This window comes from Oryctolagus cuniculus, chromosome 15 (genome assembly GCF_051225735.1).
Source record: "Oryctolagus cuniculus isolate XC-2025 breed Fujian yellow rabbit chromosome 15, ASM5122573v1, whole genome shotgun sequence".
Lineage (NCBI taxonomy): Eukaryota > Metazoa > Chordata > Mammalia > Lagomorpha > Leporidae > Oryctolagus > Oryctolagus cuniculus.
This window is the reverse complement of record NC_142881.1, coordinates 74,510,254-74,524,637: the sequence shown is the minus strand read 5'-3', so window position 1 is coordinate 74,524,637 and position 14,384 is coordinate 74,510,254. Positions and strand designations below refer to the sequence as shown.

Below are 14,384 nucleotides of genomic sequence, written 5' to 3'. Positions count from 1 at the left end.
TGGAAATTTCACTTGAGCTCACGAGTGAAATCACTGAGTGTGATTCTTTCTGTGCTATGTGCTAGGATTCTTTAAATAGAGGAGAAAAGCAAAAGAAGTTAACAGAGGTAGTGGGAGACAGGAGAAGTTCCTCTGTTTACCATTTCTACTAAACAAATGAACCTGATGTGAAAATTTATACAAATTCTCTACTTTCCATTGAAATAAAAAGTGCAGAAGGGAAGGAGAGGTCAAAAAATGAGCTTTACCCCTTCCCCGGATTCACAATGACACATTTCTTAACTACCTGACACTTCCCCCTGTGGACTCTGGATACTGCACATAGGATAAAGGGAATTAGTGAAGGCAGAGATATGAGTTATAAACCAGGGTAATCCGTGAAGAAGGCATAAAAATGACTCTGATTGACTACTTTTATGCACTTTTTCATAAATAATAGCTATTTTGGGTGACTTTTCAGAAAAGATAAAATATAAACAACTTACCAGGTATACTTGAGTACACAGTATAAAATAATACTGTTATAGAAAACAGACATAATATAAACAACAATTTAGGGTTAAACAATGACTAAGTCATTAGAAATGTTAGTAAACCATGCATATTCAAAAGGTATTTCTTCTGTGCTTTAAAGTAGTTGATAAATTACAAAGGCATATTAGTTGTTAAAAAAAAACACTTGATAAAATGAATTAAAAGATCTTTCCTGAGATGATAGTGAAATGCGATTAAAGCCTTTGATTAGGAAATATTTGAAGAAATGTGCAATGGTCTAGTAAGCCTACCCCCTAAACAGTATGCATCTGTCTATCACACCATTGTGGACAGTGTGCACATTTTTAAAATAACTAGACAAAAAAAAAATCTTTACTTCATCCATCTCCGTGTCTTGAAAAAAGAAAATGCATTTAAAGACAGATGCATGTCCAAGGTCTAGGGTCACTGGCAATAGCATTAGGGTGACATTAACCTCACACAGCTTTCTGGAGGCTGTTAAGTAAGGGTCTGTTTTACATGCAGTCAAAGGAAATGTTAAGAAAAGAGACTACAGGGAGTGCTGACTTAGCAGTCGCCTGCAGCCCCCCAAGGGTGGGAAAGGTGGAACTGGAGGAGACATGCAGAAGGGAAATACCATGAACAGGAAGCCAGAGCAGGAGAGGAGTGAGAGACACGGACTCACTCTGTCTGCGGTGCAGCGGAACAGTCCGTGGGGTCCCCTGGAAGGAGCCCTGCCAAGGAGAGAAGGAGGGAGCAGAATACCCACCCTGTGCAGAGAGAGACGGGGTAGGGAGGTACAATAAAACAGGGAACCAAAAAACACAGAAACCAGTCACACTTTGTTGTTGTTGACTTTTAAATAACAGAGCAGCAATGTTAATGAGAAGACAAGTTTTCATCTTTTTCATACAGGCAGCCCAAATTACTAAAAATACATCATAAATGCAAACCTAGTGAATTTTTCATATTTTGAGAAAACATTTATTTTTCCCCTAACATTTGTATTTAATGTACAGGAAATATATTCTTTCTGGTATACATTACATTCATCATCACATATCTCTTTTAAGTAGTAGTTTTTAGTCTTGTGCAAAAAAGGAACAAATTTGAGAGGAGGAAATAGACTTTAGGTGTTAAACACACAGAAATTCCACTAATTTTAACAATTACCATACCAAAAAGGGTGTGTGTTTTCAGAGTATTAGTAGGTAAAAATAAAGACCATTAGCTGAAGCTAGTGGAACCAACACAGCGTAAAAGTGGACTCACACTCATACAAAGTGTGACATGCAGGCTACATCAGACATGCAGGCTTTTAATGTGAACAGCTGTGGGTTCTTAACTTCACCAATTTTAATCCCAGATTATCAGAAGTTTTAGTACATCTGAAATGTCATTTACTTCACTTTCCTCACTTCCCACATAAACCTAGTTCCTCAAGAGAGGAGCTGTTCAATGCCACACAAAGAGAACCAGACAGAATCTCCTGTCTCTGTTGCCAGCCTCACCGACTGATTGAAATATAGTCACAAATACAACTACTGGAACACCCTCAAAATATTCTAGGAAAATCAGCCAATAAATCATCATCACACCTAGTTAAATTTGCAAAAGAAAGTATGTATAATTTTCAGACCGATTATTCTGACAAAGAAATAATGTTGTATTAGAAAGCCACAGACATAGAATATTGGTATTTACAGCCTTCAGAAGCATCGTTGCAAATAAAAATTTCCCTACCTCTGTATCCACATTCCTCAGCTCCTCAGTTATAATCATATCCTCCTTTAAATTTAAGAGTAATCCTGGGGCTGGTATTGTGGCACAGCTGGTAAAGCTGTGGCTTGCAACATCAGCATCCCATAATGGGTGCCAGTTCACGTCCTACATGCTCCACTTCCAATCCGGCTCCCTGCTAATGGTCTTGGAAAAGCAGCTGAGGATGGCCCTAGTGCTTGGCCACTGCTAGCCACATGGGGAGACAGGGAAGCTCCTGGCTCCTGGCTTCAGCCTAGCCTAGGGCTGTTGCAGCTATCTGGGGAGTGAACCAACAGATAGAAGATGGGTTTCTGCCTCTTCCTCTCTGACTTTCAAATAACAAAAAATCTCAAAAAAAAAAAAAAAAAAAAAAGAGTAATCCTACATTGCTGAATACACAACAAAATAAAACAAAAAGATCCATTTTCTATGTTGTTTGTTGATGGGAAAACATAGTGACAGGAAATTAATAGAATTAACCTTTAGGACATTCCAGTAGACAAGCATCCTGCTTTCACTAATTCAGCCACGGGTGTTTCAAGTTGTTTTTTTCTAGAAAGTGATGATCTCAGGTATTCTCTGTAGATGTTACACACCAGAACTCTATTTTGCTGTTAGAGAAAGGTTTTGTTTCAAAGACTTTATGCAAAACAAGTCCTCAACCAAATCCTCTCTGAGTTTTACCAGGACCCACATTCTAGCTACTGCACTGGACAGACTTACAGATTGGTGGGGCGCTTCACAGGCTGAAAGAGTAGCCACAGGTCGCCTCATCAAAGAAGTTCCCATTGAAGGTGAGTGGAAGTAGCACTGACCTGGGCTCAGGGTTTTTCCTTCGATCTGCCGTAAACCCTGTAACTGTGAGGGAGTCACTGATAACTGAGCCTCAGCTTCTTGATTTGGCAGGTGCCAAGGGAAGAAAACACGAAGAACCCTTGTCCTTCCAGCTATAATTCAGTTACTTACACATCCATCCATATCCCCACTCCAATCACTGCTATCTTTAAACTGCCCTTGGAGACATAGGAGAGTACTTCAAAAAGTTGGGGGAAAATGCAAATAATAGGGGCTGGTGCTGTGGTACAGTGGGTTGAAGTCCCAGCCTACAGTGCCAGTATCCCACATGGGCGCTGGTTCAAGTTCCAGCTGCTCTACTTCCAATCCAGCTCCCTGTTAACACGCCTGGGAAAGCAGCAGAGGATGGGCCAAATCCTTGAGCCCCTGCACCCATGTGGGAAACCTGGAAGAAGATCCTAGCTCCTGATTTTGGTTAGGCCCAGCTCCGGCTATTGTGGCCATTTGGGGAGTGAATCAGCAGACGGAAGACCTCTCTCTCTCTGTCTCTACTTCTCTCTGTAACTCTTTCAAGCAAGTAAAATAAATCTTTAAAAAATGCATATTCTGAAGAAACTATGCATGGATTTCAAAATTTTTGTACCAAATAAACAATTTTTAATTCTACTTTTCCGTGAATTTTTGAAGCACACTTGTATGTGTGTATATATGTCTCTGTATATATGCATCTCCAGATACATATACCTCTATCTACACATACACCTCTATACATACATATATATGTATAAACATGAAAATATATATCCACATGAGTGTGTATGTGTACATGAATAGTAATGGAACAGGTAGGTCTCCAAATGGGGAAAAAATGGCACATTTAAGTGTAAAACTCTATCTACACATACACCTCTATACATACATATATATGTATAAACATGAAAATATATATCCACATGAGTGTGTATGTGTACATGAATAGTAATGGAACAGGTAGGTCTCCAAATGGGGAAAAAATGGCACATTTAAGTGTAAAACTGGGGCATTTTTTCCCACCTAAAAAGAGAACAATAATGCTAAAATCAAGAAAGCATATGGTCCAAAAGGTAGAGTCTCATTTAAGGGAGCCTGCTCCCAAGTCTTTAGGCTGCATTCTTTTCCGTTAGCTCCAAGGCTATCTCCCAGCCCCCAGGATCCTCAAAGTGGTAGGGCTCTTTGCTATTAAAATTATCATGAGTGCTAGAAGTGAATAAACCCTTCTTTGGAAATTATAAATACATGATATCATTTTTGTGATAAAATTGTTATCTCTATCTTTTCTATTTTATAAATAGTTATAATAGGAACATACTTGAGACTCAGATATTCAAACAAATAGTTCTGTAAAAAAATATTTAATGTGTTGGGGTTGGCGCTGTAGCTCAGTGGGTTAAAACCCCAGCCTGCAGTGCCAGCATCCCATATGGGTACTGGTTCAAGTCCCGGTTGCTCCACTTGTGATCCAGCTCTCTGCTATGGCCTGGGAAAGTAGTAGAGGTTGGCCCAGGTGCTTGGGCCCCTGCACTCACACAGGAGACCCAGAAGAAGCTCCTGGCTCCTGGCTTTGGATTGGCCTGGCTCCGGCCATTGCAGCCATTTGGAGAGTGAACCAGTGGGTGGAAGACCTCTGTCTCTGCCTCTCTGTAACTCTGCCTTTTAAATAAATAAATAAATATTTAATGTGAAAATTTAGAATTTACTTCATGTGTAAAATAATTATTCCTACCTTTACTCATATTAAATGCTTTTCAAACAATATGCAAAATATATGAAAACAAAAGTTCATTCCAAGATAATGCCATTTTTGAGAATATACTTGTACATCAGTCAGAAAATTCACTGTTTTTAAAAACGTTTATAAACGCATATATTCAGAATGAATCTTGATTTTTCATATATTCACCATCCTCCAGAAGTATTCCTGGTCTCTTCAACCACTTCTGTGTGCATGATTAGGCCCCTTCCACGTTGTGATTCTTCCCACGTTGCCCACATCGCCACTTTATCTGGATGTGTGTTCCCTCAGGTGAGTGAAAGACGCCCACCTTCCTCTGGAGGCACCACTTTCTCCTACAGAGCACTCTCATCTCTTTTCCCCTGCTACCTGATTCTAAACTCCACCTTTCCTTTCCTTCATTTCTTCAGAAATTGCCTTTGCTGATCCACCCTTTACCGACTCCCTCAGGTGCGTTCGTTTCTGAAGCATCACTAGCTCTCTGGCTACTTTAGCTCAAAGACGATCTTCCAGCCACATGTAGCTACATACACTTAAAATTAGTACAACTGAATAAAATGAAAAGTATCTCCTTCAGTCACACCAGCCACATCTGAACTGCTCAAGGGTCACAGGTGAGTAATGGCTGCCACACTGCACAGCGCAGGAAGTTAGAGGGGATGGCACAGAGTAGCTTTGTTCATATCAATTCCAGAACTCAGTCCCAAGGGCTCAGGGCACTTTATACGACTGTATTATCCCTTTCCTAAGCAGAGGATGGCCTCACGTCCCCTTCATTCTAATAGGTAAGAAGCACTTCATTGCAGTACTCAATGCTGGAAATACAATTCCTGATACTTAAAAGTATCCTCTCATATGCCAACACAGCTTGTCATAGGCAGCCTCCTAAGGCAGCAGCTACCTTTCTCAGCCTCTAAATGAACTGCTGGGTTCAATCCCAGAAGTAATACCCAAACCAAACCCAAAACAGTTTTGATTTTTTCAGTATACATTAAGCACCAGAAATACCTGTATGATCAAAGCCAAATGTTACTACAAGCACACAGATGTTTCCAGAATACTGAGGATCAAAAAACACAACCAATATGTAAAAGGTGAAGTTGGATATATGCAGAAAATAACATAATAAAATGGTTCCTGGCTAACAGGAAGAAAGGCCAAATTTGTAAGACAAGAACTATTCCATAACAGGAATGGTCACAATAGAAATACAAGTTGGAATGGCCTCCCCACCTGAAATGATTGTGTGTAGCTCGACAGGGAGCTCTCCTGGCTAAGGAGTCACCTGTCCTGTCATGACAGCAGATATTTCACTTTTGCAGAGGGAAATACCATAGGATCTTATAACCTAATGAATCACTCATCCTAACATCGCAGCCACCAACCCACTTTCTGATCATACATGGTTGATGGCAGTATAAAATGTATAAATCTTTCAAAAACAACTGCAGTCACACATTTCAAGAGCCTTAAAAACAAAACAAAAAAAAAATCACCCAGGGTTAGCATTGTAGAATAGCAGGATAAGCTACCACCTGCAACAGGGTATCTAGCTTGCCTTTTTTTTTTTTTTAATAGATGTTTTTATTTATTTGAAAGTCAGAGTTAGAGAGGGAGAGACAGAGATCTTCCATCTGCTGGTTCAATCCCCAGATGGCTGCATGGCCACAGCTGGACCAAGCCAAAGCCAGAAGCCAGAGTTTCCTCCAGGTCTCCCACATGGGTGCAGAGGCCCTAGGATTTAGGCCATCTTCCCCTGCTTTCCCAGGCTATTAGCAGGGAGCTGGATCAGAAGTGGAACAGCCAGGACATGAACCGATGCCCTTAGGATGCCGGATGCCCTTAGGATGCTGGCGTCACAAGTGGCAGCTTTATCTGCTATACCACAACACCAGCCCACAGATCCAGCTTCTTACTAATGGCCTGGGAAAAGCAATAGAAGGTAGCCCAAGGGTATGAGCCCCTGCCCCCCACCTGAGAGACCTGGATGAAGCTCCTGGCTTCAGCCTGGCTGTTACGGCCATCTAGGTAGTGAACTAGTAGATGGAAGATCTGTCTCTCTCTCTGTATGTCCCTCTGTGTGTGTCTCTCCCTCTCGCTGTGTTAACTCTTGACTTTCAAAATAAATAAGCAAATATTTAAAAAAACAGGAGCAAGTGTTTAGCTTAGTGGTTAAGACACCTATATCTGGCCAGCGCCACGGCTCAATAGGCTAATCCTCTGCCTGCAGTGCTGGCACACTGGGTTCTAGTCCCAGTTGGGGCGCCAGATTCTGTCCTGGTTGCCCCTCTTCCAGGCCAGCTCTCTGCTGTGGAGTGCAGTGCAGGATGGCCCTAGTCCTTGGGCCCTACACGCGCATGGGAGACCAGGAGAAGCACCTGGCTTCTGGCTTTGGATCAGTGCGGTGCGCCAGCCACAGCGGCCTTTGGAGGGTGAACCAACGGTAAAAGGAAGACCTTTCTCTCTGTCTCTCTCTCTCACTGTCTAACTCTGCCTGTCAAAAAAAAAAAAAAAAAAAAAACACCTATATCTTACATTGGAGTACCTAGATCTGATGCTCAGCTCTGGCTTCTGACTCCAGCTTCCTGCTAATGCAGGTCCTGGGAGGCAATGGTGATGGCTAAGTGGCTGGGTCCCTGCCACCTACATAAGAGACCTGGATTAACAGCTGCAGGCATCTGAGAAGTGAATTAGTGAACAGGAGCTCTTCTTCTCTGTCTTATTTCTCTCAAATAAAAATTTTTTAAAAATCCAGTAAGGGAATTCATTTTTATTTAATTAATTAGTTATTTGAGAAACAGAGTTATAGAGAGAGAAGGAAAGACAGAGAAAGACATCTTCCATCTGCTGGTTCATTCCTCAAATGCCCACAATAGCCAGGGCTGGACCAGGCTGACGCCAGGAGTCAGGAGCTTCATCCGGATTTCCCATGTGGGTACAGGGGCCCAACGACTTGGGCTCTCCTCTGCTGCTTTCCCAGGGGCATTAGCAGGGAGCTGGATAAGGAGTAGAACATCTGGGACTCAAACCAGCACCTAAATGGTATGTTGGCATCACAGATGTTGGCTTAACCGTTATGCCACAATGCCAGTCCCTGGGAATTCATTTCTAGTCAATAAAAGTAATATATTACTATAAGTTTGGCTTAGTAATAAGCCAAACAAAATAGTGGTAATAGCAACCACTACCACTAGGCAGATTAAAATACATGCAACACATAATTCTATCTAAAATGCTACATGATAGATCTGCAACACATGCACACATATATTTCATATCATAAAAAAGGTCTGGAAGAACACAAATGAAACGTTGACAACAGTTGTCAGTGTTAGCAGATTTTGAATACCTTAAATTTCTCTTAAATTGCTTTCGCTTCTTTACTTTCTATTTCTGATGGAATACATTGCTGCCTCTCAATAAAAATGGACAGGGAAGGAAAAACCTATTTTAGCCTGTTTCTCTTTTAAGCATAAATTCTTAGATTGTTATCCATAAACATCTTTAGCATTCTATTTGTTTCAGCGCTTTAAGAAAAGATGCTGAATTTTATTTAATTGATAGAATGACATATAATTTACTATGTCAATAGATTTTTTTCTCCACTAGTTTGAAACAAACTAGCTTGAGGATTTTTGTTTCACCCTCTTAGCTAAACTACACTTTTCAACCATTAATACTTTCCTCCAAGAGATTTTAAATATTCCAAGTACAAACGAACTTCAAAGGTCAAGACCCTTTTGTCAGTGGTGACGCCAGTCACTCAGCCCATCCCTAAAGAAATGAGGGTCTTGGAAGTTCAACACTGTCAGGGCAGTCTTTTTTTCTTTAAACATGATTAACTAAAGCAAAACAGGTACTCTTTACAGATTTTTACAGGGTAAGAAATAAAAAGGGAGAAGGAGCCAAATCAGAGCTGTCATGTGAATGCTTAATCATTTCCCATCAAAAGGCAAAACTGCCCTTGCTTGATGAGAGGAACAAGCAGGAGCCCTGTGGGGGAGAAACACTTTGGTGAAGCTTTCCTAGGTGTGCTGCTGCTGAAGCGTCTGCTGACTTTCTCCAAACGCTCTCCTCATAAGCTGATGTTCTCTTTCTCTGGTCCTCCAGATAATCAACAAGCAAAAGGCCTTGAGCGTCCCTAGAAACTTCTGCCCAGGTCTTTGCTCTTGATTGGTCTACTTAAGCTTTGGCTGGATCACTTCTACCTCTCGGTAACCACTGCTCTGATTGTGTTTTGTCTTAAGGATCATAGGTTTAAAGCCATGTTTCATCTCAATGTATGACATTTCTTCAAAGAAATGCCACAGGGTCTTGATCCCACTTGTTGAAAACATCTACTGAAAGCTCTGCTTTTGTCTGTAGCAAAAGTTTTGGTGCCCATTGAGCAGAACAATTGCTTCACTTAATTTTTCAGTCAGAATTATATAAACTGAACCAACAGAGAGGTCTGGTGTTAGCTACTGTTTGTTAATATTGGTCCTCTTCAGTTAGGTAGGGTATGAACAAGAATAAATTTTCCCTCACAAATCAATGTGGATGGTATGCCACCACAGGCTTCATCTTCAACATTCTCTTGCCCCTTAGAATGAGTCACTCACTTGTAAACTGCTGATTTCTTTGGGACTTTGGCCACATAAGCTTTTTATAAACCATTGGCAACTTCACTGTTCTTCCATCCAAGTTTCACAATAAATTTGATGCATGTTTTGATTTTAGCAGAGTTCATGCAGCTCTGATAGAAGTTCTTTTCAAATCAATGTTTACGCTTCTTAGTGTCTTTAACTAAATCCTGTTCAAACGTTATTTATTTTGGTGCAAAAAATTTTGAAAGTCAAGCGCAATGTTTTCATAATACACATTTTCCATGAACTTTTTACAGATCCCTTGTGTGTTGCCATGGATTATCACAATGGACTATTAAGACTTCTGCCATATAGTATAAAGCTGGGCATGCACTTTTTCTGTGTCGGGGAATTAAGTCCTTCTCATGATCACTCACCCAGATCAACCCTTTCCCCTCCCTTCCGAGTGATCATCCGTTTCTCCTCTCTGTTCCTCCTGGTCTCCTCAGCTTCTCTTCCTTTCCCTGCTTTTGCTCTTTGCTTTGTTCCTCTTCTTTTTGGTTCTCTGCCTCAAAGGCCCTCTACTCCAAAGGTCCTATTTGTTAGCCAACAGGTGATACCAAAATCTGCTTGGACGAATCTATGCGAATCTACACTGGGCTCAGTATACCATCCTCAGTATACCACTCTGCTTCCACTGGTAGGCTCTAACTGCTGAGTCTGATTTTCTCTCTCAGTATGTCTCTCTACCTCCTAAACAGCTGCCAACAAATGTTATAGGGAATAACTCTTTTCCACCATTTTTTGCTATCTTCCATTGCAAACTGATTTTTTTTTGTGTCCATACACTGTTCAGAGGAAGTGCTCAAATACACCCCACAAATCTCTAAGATTCTACAATATGTGACTGAGACAGTGTCAAGAAAGACATTTAAGGGCCAGTGCTGTGGAGTAGTAGGTTAAGCTTCCACCCGTGGCGCCGGCATCCCATATGGGTGCCGGTTTGTCCCAGCTGTTCCACTTCTGATCCAGCTCCCTGCTGATGGCCTGGGAAAGTAGCAGAAGAATGCCCAAGTGCCTGGGCTCCTGCACCATGTGGGAGACCCGCGAGAAGCTCCTGGCTCTGGATGTGGCCACTGGGTAGTAAACCAGCAGATGGAAGACCTCTCTCTCTGTCACTCTCTGTTTCTCTGTAACTCGGCCTCTCAAATAAATAAATAAATAAATAGATATTTAAATTTTTCAGTATAGTATAAGAAATGGTGACAACCAAGACTGAGATAATAGTTTTTAACTTTCTCCATGGCTTAAGCTAGAGTTTCAAAATTCAAAATTTTACACAAACTATGCTTGAGGACTTTCACTTTAACATGTTTTAATCCCATAAATTACTAAATATTGCCAATAAAGAATGACATTGCATCTCCACATTCCCCTCATCACAAGCGTATTTAAGGTATGTTGGGTTTCTGCTAACAAAGAATATTGGTAAAAAAAGAATTTTTTTAAATGAGAAAAGAAAATCATTGTAAATATAGTAAGTCACTTCCAAAATGATGTCATTCAAATTATTCCCACTGTTCCCAAAAGCCCAAGGAACAGAAGAAAAAAATCATAGAATATGCCCAATATTTAATAATTAGCATTTAAACAATTAAATATATAACGATTTATTTAACACAACTCAGCGAAACTACTTTTCCAGTAAATCCTGGATTAAACATCTGAATTCTACCTTAAAATTATCCTTAGGGGCCAGCACTGTAAGGCAACTGGTAAAGCCACCACCCATGACACTAACATTCCACATGGGCGCTGGTTTGAGTCCCAGCTGCTCCACTTCTGATCCAGCTCTCTGTGAATGCACCTGGGAAAGCAACAGAGGATCTGCACTCATGTGGGAGACCCAAAAGAAGCTCCTGGCTCCTGGCTTTGGCCTGGCTCAGTGCCAGTCATTACAGCCATCTGGGGAATGAACCATACATGGAAAATGTATGTCTCTTTCTCTGTAACCCTACTTTTCAAATAAATAAGATAAATGTTTTTAAAAAACTAGCTTTAGGGGCTGACACTGTGGCATAGCAGGTAAAGCCACTGCCTGCAGTGCCAGGATCCCATATGAGCGGCAGTTCAAGTCCTGGCTACTCCACTTCCAATCCAGCTCTCTGCTATGGCCTGGGAAAGCTGTGGAAGATGATTCAAGTCTTTGGGCCCTTGCACCCACATGGAAGACCCGGAAGAAGCTCCTGGCTCCCAGCTCTTGGCTTCAGATCGGCTCAGCTCCAGCTGTTGTGGCCAACTGGGGAGTGAACCAGCGGATGGAAGACTTTCTCTCTCTCTCTCTCTCTCTCTCTCTCTTTCTGCCTCTGGCTTTCTGTAACTCTGCCTTTCAAACAAATAAATAAATCTTAAAAAATAACAACAACTAACTTTAACACTAACTTCCACTCTCCCTAAACATACATCTGTGTTCCAGCCACTATCAGGTAATTACTATTGCCCAACTGTATCTTCCTACTTGTTCTTTATTGGTCCTGCTCCTTTACATGGAAAGTCTTCCCGTTTCAATCCACAAACCTCTCATCCTGGAAGCTTTTCAGTATGCTTTTGCGGAAAGGGATCTGGGACTAGCTGTCAGGAGTCCTAAATTTAAAATGCCAGCTGAGCTACTAATTACAGAAATTTTAATATGCCATTTACTTTCCCTGGATTTTATTGCCTCAAAGCATTTAGCGAGGTGGTTCCTATAGTAACAGATAACATGGAAAGCTGAAGTCTGAGTATTTTATGGGTGGTGGGCTGGAGAAATTATCTTTATTTCACCCATGATCAAATATTTCAAACACGATTATTGCTGTGGATTCATTTCGGGGAGGAGGAGCGTGGTGGGAGCAAGAGGCACGGAGTCACCACACAGACCCCGGAGTCAGGTGAAAGCAACCCTGAGGCAAGCAGCCTACAGACTCATTTATTTCAGTTGCTACAGCAGCTTATATAGTCAAGGCAGCCAACCCGGTCAAGGGGCGGTCTATGCCCTAACCAATCACACCCTGTTGCCAGGCAGTTTCCAAAGCCATCCAATCACAGCCTGTTGACAGGCAGGCTCCATTGTCATGTGGTTTCCAAAACCATCCAATCACAGCCTGTTGCCAGGCAGGCTCCATTGTCATGTGCTTTCTGAAACCATCTAATCACAGCCTGTTGCCAGGCAGTTTCTGTTGCCAGTGGCCATCTTGGCATGGCCTTCTCATTCCACCACATTTCCCCCTTTTCGTTTATTTTTGAGCAACGGGAGGCATGATTCTTGGCCATACCATTGTTGACCCAGTTTCCATGTGGTCTCCGTACGCGGCTGTGCCTGTCTTAGGTTGTCCCCCAGGGGATCTTACCCGTCATTGACTAACCAGCGCTCAAAATGGGAGACCACAGGAGTGCTTGCTCAGATGGAGGTAGGAATGAAGAACAATGATACTCAGGAATGGCATGACTGCACACAGGCTGTGGGCCATTTGAGTGGCTGACCAGAGCTAGTGGGTATAAAACAGTAATGGATGTGGCTATGTGCAGTTCCTCAGGGTAGGATGATAGGGCAGGTGCATCTGCTAACAAGGCAGACTCTCAGGCTTGTTCAGCTGGTTCAGGTTGGCTGTCAGTTGCAGGCTTGATGTTTCTGGCTGGTACCCAAATGGGCTGTCCCGCATTCTCTGGAAAGACACAAGCATATTGGAACCAGTCCCACGTCTTAGAACCTTCACCACAAGGGGGTTTTTCTTGTAGTGATTCACAGTGTCTTGGTAGGCATCCAAACAGGTCCTTTCACTTTCAGATTCTTCTCCTTTGCTCCTCTGATCAAGTCAGCACATGCCTTCTCCAGGGACTTTTCATTGTGGCTGGTCAGGGTGATCCTAATTCGGTGAATGGCCACATCTGGTTCCACGGGCGTCTTTCGCACTGCTTTTCGCCATTAGCAGGGTGCTGGATCAGAAGTGGAGCAGTCGGATCTCAAACCAGCACCCATATGGGATGCCGGCGATTCAGGAAAGGGTGTTAACCCACTGCGCCATAGCGCTGGCCCCACACATTCCTTTCTACAGATTTTGTCCTCCTGGACCTATCAGATGTTAACAGAATGGTAGTTCATGAGCCTGCTGTGTGCTCTTCCTCTGTTTTCACTCTGCTTCTTCCTTCTTCTTTTATTATCTTTATATGATCAAATATTTCACCCACGATGATTATCTTTCATAGGTATTAGGATTGTTTTAAACCAGTCACTTTTGGCTAGGGAAGAGGTAAACTAATACCCAGTTTCCAGAACAGTGAGGCTAAAGGAATCACAGAGGGTTATAAAGACTTCCACGGAGAATGGCAAAATGGAATTTCTCAGCCACGTACTTAGCAACACAGTCAGAAGGTGCAAACTATTGTGTGCGGAAAAAAGAGAAACACGGAAAGCCCAAATCTCCATCTGGGAACAGGAGTAGGAACATCTGACCCATGGGCCACATAAAGAAAGCAGAATCACTTGGTCTGGCCCTTCCAAGGCAGCTGTAGGCAGGACTCAAAATTCACAAATCTGTAGCAGGCTGAGTTTAAGTTGATCATATTCTATGGCCCACAAATGATGCTATCAATATCCAAATAGGCCTTGGCAGAAAAACGTTGCCCACTCCTGATACAGAAACAAGAGTCACAATCTTTTACTTTGCAACTATCTCCATTTCTGTTTCCACATCTGGCATTACATCATCTCTGTGGGCATATTTTGCTTTCTACTTATTCAAACACAGGCTTCACCTTCTCATCCAGCTCCTTGTGTCTTTCTTCCTTTCTCTTTTTTTTTTGGACAGACAGAGTTAGACAGTGAGAGAGAGAGACAGAGAGAAGGTCTTTCTTCCGTTGGTTCACCCCCCGAAATGGCCAATAAGGCCGGCGTGCAGCACCAATCCGAAGTCAGGAGCCAGGTGCTTCCTCCTGGTCTCCCGTGCGGGTGCAGGGCC

At 42.2% G+C, this 14,384-nt stretch overlaps 1 protein-coding gene across 15 annotated transcripts in view; it reads right to left on the bottom strand.

The window, feature by feature from the left end:
- Nucleotides 1–14,384, bottom strand: part of CCSER2 (coiled-coil serine rich protein 2) — a 158,992-nt gene that overhangs the window by 36,234 nt on the left and 108,374 nt on the right. For 8 of the 15 annotated variants that reach the window (XM_089314124.1, XM_089314123.1, XM_089314125.1 and 5 more), the window contains one exon: nt 1,181–1,265. The exons of 5 other annotated variants lie outside the window; for them this stretch is intronic. In XM_089314124.1, coding sequence (XP_089170250.1) covers nt 1,181–1,265 — 85 coding nt within the window. Of the gene's footprint in view, nt 1–1,132; nt 1,266–14,384 lie in introns of all 15 variants that reach the window. 2 more of the 15 variants (XM_051833009.3, XM_051833010.3) reach the window with 1 other exon arrangement.